Source organism: Crocodylus porosus, unplaced genomic scaffold (genome assembly GCF_001723895.1).
Source record: "Crocodylus porosus isolate Cpor-Errol unplaced genomic scaffold, CroPor_comp1, whole genome shotgun sequence".
Taxonomy (NCBI): domain Eukaryota; kingdom Metazoa; phylum Chordata; order Crocodylia; family Crocodylidae; genus Crocodylus; species Crocodylus porosus.
The window spans coordinates 100,240,838-100,247,252 of record NW_017728947.1 but is presented as its reverse complement, the minus strand read 5'-3'; the positions used below and the strand labels follow the sequence as shown (position 1 = coordinate 100,247,252).

Sequence of the window (6,415 nt, the reverse complement as noted above, 5' to 3'; positions counted from 1 at the left end):
TTTACATTTTTTCCTTCAGAAAGCAAAAAGGGGGAACCTGTCAACACATCAGGCAAATGGCTAACAGATCCCAACCCTGCGCTGATCCACCTGTCCCAGACCCAGTCGAAGAGGGAAAGGAGCTGTGAAGGAATATAAATGTGAACACTAGCTATAAACTCAGTCTAAAAGTGGAAGGCCACATGTGCAACACCATAATTACTCCTCTATTCAGCAAATGACAGATGCAATCTGGCTATTCACTATTACATTGGATGCTGAAGCCTGATGCTGATTTCACAGTGCTTCTGAACATGAAAAAAATCATTTTAGTGGAGTTGTCCTTGTTTTTCAGAACAGAATTATTTGAAATGTAATGTAAAGATAATTTTAGTGATACTATAGTCTAAGTTCGTATGGTATAAGATACACTGTGGACGAGCTCATTTAAACACTGAGCATTACACATTGCATATGCACATTTGATGCTTTATTTCAGAAAAATATATATTCTTAAAAATAAGGCATTTCAAACATATGTTAACAAACATATAACAGGGCCAATTCCAATTTTATATCAATGCTGCAAAGGTATGTCAGTTTAATGGGAAAGAAAAGAACACCACATTGGCAACTACAGTAATTGAAATGAAAATAAATCTATCAATAAAGTTTACCACCAGCACAAATCAGTGACAATTTGAAGTTAGCTAATATAAAAAGCATCAAAAAAAACTAGTCCAGACACAAATCCAGTTGCCCCAGCCAGTCACAACTGACTACATATTCCTCAACAAAAGAAAATGTGTCAGTAACAGTTGGTCTGCTACTTATAAAACCAAAACATTCCCCTGAGAATGCTGGTTCAACTCTGATCCAGGGAGGCAGTGATTGAAAGTGCCAGCATCTGAAAGCTGTTTTAGGGGTGTGTCTACGTAAAATTAGTTTGGTAATTATGACCCAGACAAAAACCTCTATCATACCAGACAGAGAATGAGCAAATGGTTGACACTTCCTTACAGTGCTGCCAGAAATAAAAAGCCCAGTATAGGATCACTTGGGTATTTAAGTTTGTGTGTGAATTTATATCAGATCACATTATTGAAACATATTGCATTACAGTTCTTAAAGTTGCAGCTTATAAATTAATTATTAATTTAGCCAGCCATCTACACCAACTGGAGCAGTTTTGAGGCCGTACTACACATATTTAATGATTCACTTCTACAATAAAGCAGAATAGGCCTGGATGATGTTCATGAACACAAAATTCTGGGGCTTAATTAAGTAACACAGAAACCCCCAAGTTTCCAACTCATCACTCTATCAAGCTTTATGGTGATAATTTGGAATGTCACCCTCCAAATCTCTGGATGCCCTGAATATCAAAATCATTGTGCAGATTTCAAAATATCTCAAGGGCTGGAGTAGTGAGCTATGGCCTCTACAGCTATTTTCAAAGCGTCTGAAAGCACAATGAATGTAGTTGTCAGAGAGTCTGAATGAATACTGAGAAAGGATGCTTTTCAGAGACATTGCCCTTTCTTTCTACAGATCTAAACCTGCTGAATTCAAAGAGCAACCAGACAAGAAGGCACTGTAGCTGGGTCACTGGCCTTTAGGGAACTGTGAGCAGGTGGTGCTTAAGGGGAGCAATTTAGCAGAGGTAGGGAGCTTTAAATGCACACTTTTGTTCAAGTGCACAGACAAATCAGAAGAATCGACTTCTCAGGCATCGTAGTAAGGATCCATCTGTTCAGCTGGATAAGTGGACAGGGCACACATTCACTGCAATATCATCTCTTTCAAACCATGTATGAATGGTACAATTACAATTTAATGTGTGTGTGTTTAAACAAGCCTTCAAGGAATTCAGGATCAAAACTCCCTCTCAAGCTAAAAAAGGACTTCTGTGCATCCAAGGAAGCTGCTGAGAACAGCAAACTTGTACTATGTAGTTAACAGATAAGGTTGTTACTAGTTACTAACACTGTTTACCTCGCCTACAGTCAGGTAGACATTCCTCTCTCTCTCCCTCATGGCTGGTAAATGAGTTCTGACAACCGGGGCAAATTGCTTACTTGATGCATTTTACTCTGTTAAAGACAAAAAATGAGAGAAAACTCTATTGTTTTGGTCATTTATGGGAGTATTAAATCAAGGCTTACTTAAAAAGAAGAAAAGCAGTATTTCGATCATTCTAAGATGGGCTGATTCAATGTATAATCACAAATTGCACTGATCTCTTCATCCAAACATACTTTTACATTAACTAGTATGAGAAAATAGTTAACTAAGTGCATCTAAAATGCAAATTCAGTGTCAGCTCTGGAGCTGCTGGTAAGTAGCCAATATAGTTTTTTGTTGGCCAGATTTGGGGATATTAAATGGGAATACACATGTGAAAAATAGCTATAAATTCAAGAGCAGGAATAATTTTCATTGATGTGACCCAATATTTAAGATAAACATAAATCTTGGTAATGAATGTATTAGCAGTTTAGGTTTTGAACGTTGACAGCAGACAGCACGTGGACAGGCTTCACTATATTGTTGTATTCTCCATAGGGTGGGGAGCTTTAATTTCCATTGTTTGTCTCTTTCCATCCAAGCCGCCTCAAAGCTCTTTCAAGTGCCACTTGTCCCATGAGGAACGTGATAGTAAAATTACGTTTATACCAATCTCTACATTCCAACATGAAAAAAGCAACCAGCCCAAAAAGAAAACAGAAGAGACAGATAGACAATTACATTAAAGATCTTTAAACACTGATACATGACAATTTACTAATGATGTACCTTCCTCTTTTCTGGCAGCCTTGTTTCTCCTGTCTAATTAGAACTTGCCTCTGAAAATTTGTATTTCCTGCTATTAAGAACTAAGTCACACACTGTGTAATCAGCCTGTGGAATGCATGGCTGCAAGCAATCAGAGGTTAATGCCGTAATGGAGTTAAAAAGGGGTTGAATAATCCAATAAACAATTATATTTAATATGCAATCTAAGATAAGAGTAATAAACCTCACATTTCAGAAGGAAGGTGATCATCAAGCATTTGGGGGAAACCTCCTCCATAAACAGCACTGTGCTACTGGTTGTCTGTGTTTCTGCTTGCCTATACATTTGTTGACGTGGGTGAATCTGACCACCCTTCAAGGCAGAAAGGAGGCTTTGCTTCAATTCATGTAGTAAATGCGCAGTTTCCAAGTCAGTATATTTATTTAGTCAGGACTACAGCTACCATATTTTCAAAGTTCGTGTTACATACTAACTTTTTTTTTTAGATGGGCTTTTGAAGCATGGCTTTTAGAACCAAGTCAAGGTCTATGTACAATGACCCATCCCACTGTTTCATTTCTGGAGAGCTTGTCTGAAATCCTTGCCCTCGTTACAAATTAAAAAGTAAATGTTGTCATTTCCTTCTTATTCCCAGTGGCTTTGTCCACGTCATAAAACATTGCACAATTAACAGGATATGTTAAAAAAAAAGACTTAGAACTGGAATGCCAGAGGGTGTTAAAGATCAGGATTGTGGTCTTTTGGCAGAACTCTGTGGGAAAGCTTATACACACATGCCTGGCACAAGCCAGTGCTATTATCTCTACAGTAAGGGCCCAATCTAAGAGAAGGCTCTTAGTTAGCCTTAAATTACACACAAAAACATAATATAAAATCAACTTAATTAATAAAGGAATTACTTCCTTCTCCTCTTGTTTCCAGAATTATGCATTTGCCTTTTTTCCTGTTTATTGAAAGCTAACAGTCCTACTCCAGTTTTCAGAATTAGACAGTTTCCAGTATAAATATTCCCAAATACATATTCATGAACCAGTGCGCAGTCGTACTGCACTAAATAGCACTGTAGATTTCAAATTTCAACACTATGACAGTCACAACTTTGAATCCAGCTGGCAAAGCTGTGAGAGAACATTGAGTTGAACACATAAATACCAGATTTTACAAGTGAGGCTCCTGGAAACTAGAATACCTACAATGCATGCCATTGTTTCCAAGACTGTATAATTACACTTGTTAATTAAAATGATGTAACTTCAGCAGATGAACTGATGGCAGGGTAATAACAAGCAGGACCCCACCCACGAACAGATTCTGAATGCTCTTTACCAGGTGGATGGATACCAGCCACAGTTCACCCCACTAAACCTTCCCATGGGCAATTCTGCGTGTCGCAGTCTGCCTTTTCAACCGTCAGTTAATATAATGTTTGCTATGTCTGTTACCATCGTGTTATTAAAAATTAATAACATTTTTTTTAATGCCTGTGTTTTGATGATGTTTCTTTGGTGTTTTCTGTGACTGATTAACTACAAAGTTTAATGGAATTGTTACTGTAAATACACAGAAAAGTTTATCTACAAACTTCAATTTACTGTAAATGTGTAATATGAAAAATTAGTTTCATAGTTGGTAGGGTTGGAAGGGACATGATCAGATCATCAAGTCCGACTCCCTGCCATAGCAGGAAAGAACGCTGGGGTCAAACAACCCCAGCCAGGTGATTATCTAGCCTCCTTCTGAAGACTCCCAGGGTAGAAGTGAGCACCACTTCTTGTAGTTAGTAGATTTAGTCAGACTTCTAGCCTGCTTGACTAGGAAAAACAGACAGAGACCAGAAGTGCTTATACTGCTTACTTCAGTTACATATTCTGAGATAAGGAATCCTGCATGCCCTGTTTAGTCTTGATATATTACCCTGTACACAGATGTTTTCTTTAAGTAAACTGCCTGCATGTCTGTGTGATTTACTATTGTTTTGTTTCTCCAAGGTCATATTTTTTCTTTCTCTGTCTTAAGTATAAATATGCTTGTAAACTTAGAGAGTCCAAGAAATCCTTTGAAACAGACAAGTGGGTGATTCCCCGTGCTGTATGGAATTCTTCCTGTGATCACAGTATAGCCCTACATAAAGAAAAGCTGGCTCTGTCAGTTCTGATTCAACCGCCACACAAAGTTTGATTTCTTCCAGACTTCCCTTGGAAGTTGGTTCCAGATCCTAGCTGCCCTGACTGTGAAGTAGTGCCTCCTGATGTCTAGCCTGAACCTACTCTCCATCAACTTGTGGCCGTTATTCCTAGTTACTCCTGGTAGTGCTCAGGGGAACAGGGACTCTCTCGTTCCCTGCAGGTCCCCCCGGTAAGTTTATAGATGGCCACCAGATCCCCTCTCAGCCTTCTCTTATGGAGGCTGAACAGGTTCAGGTCCCACCACCTCTCTTCATAGGGCCTGCCCTGCTGCCCCCTGATCATGCAAATGGCCCTCCTCTGAAACCTCTCAATGCTGTTCACATTCCTCCTAAAGTGCAGCACCCAGAACTGGATGCAGTACTCCAACTGCAGCCTGACCAGTGCTGCATGGAGGGGGAGGATCACCTCCTTGGACCTGCTCGTGATGCATCTGTGGATGCATGACAAGGTGCGGTTAGCCTTACTGATAGCGTCCTCACATTGGCGGTGAATGTTCATCTTGGAATCAATGACTCCAAGATCCCTTTCTGCCTCTGTGCTGACGAGAAGGGAGTTCCCCAGCCTATAAGTATACTGCTGGTTCTTTCTCCCTTGTCAGTATTGAATCCCATCTTATTCTCATCTGCCTACCCCTGTAACCTGTCCAGATCTAGTTGTAGCCTGTTCCTCCCTTCTATTGTGCCCACCTCTCCTCACATCTTAGTGTCATCTGCAAATTTGAACAACGTGCTTTTCCCCCTCATCCAAATCGCTGATAAAGCAAGGCATTTCCCCTGGTGGGACTGTGCTCCTCCTGGGTTAGGTGGAGGTCCTGTATCTTGGCTAGGAATTTACGTGAGTGGTCAAACCTGGCTGACTGGTCCTCCCAGCAGATGTCCGGGTAGTTTAGGTCACCCACGATGACCACATCCCTTGACTTAACTGCCTCCGCGAGCTGACCTGAGAATTCCCAGTTCACCTCTTCCTCCTGGTTGGGTAGGCTGTGCTAGATACCCACCGTTAAGTCCCTTTCCCCACAAACGCCATGTATTCTTACCCAGAGCACTTATGTCTACACCTCCTCTGACCCCGTGCCGTTTTTTGAGGATGTGTATTGCTCTTTGATGCAGAGCACCACACCCCTGCCTTTCCTCCCCGTTCTATTCCGCCTGTATAGTCTGTAGCCCCTAATGTTTACTGCCCAATCATTCATTAGAAGCTTGTAAAGTAATAGTTCTAGTAACATGAATCCGTTTGAGTCCCATAACTCTTCAACATAACCCAAAGAAATAGACTCCACAACATGGGTGAGAAAAGGGGCTGAGATGCTCCATCAGGTGTGATATTGAATTAAGTTCACAGCAGGCCTGTGCAAAGCAGCTAGTATTCACTTCAGATCCGAATTCAGCCGATAAGGGGACAGTGATTCAATTCTGTGATACAAATCACTGTCCCGAATCGATTTGGCCGA

General features: G+C 40.6%; 1 protein-coding gene across 1 annotated transcript in view; it reads right to left on the bottom strand.

Moving 5' to 3' along the window:
• Positions 1-2,013: 2,013 nt before the first annotated feature.
• Positions 2,014-6,415, bottom strand: part of APOPT1 (apoptogenic 1, mitochondrial) — a 12,337-nt gene continuing 7,935 nt past the window's right edge. Inside the window, exon 6 of the mRNA XM_019551156.1 lies at positions 2,014-2,664. Coding sequence (XP_019406701.1) covers positions 2,559-2,664 — 106 coding nt within the window. The 3' untranslated portion in view covers positions 2,014-2,558. The remainder of the gene's footprint in view (positions 2,665-6,415) is intronic.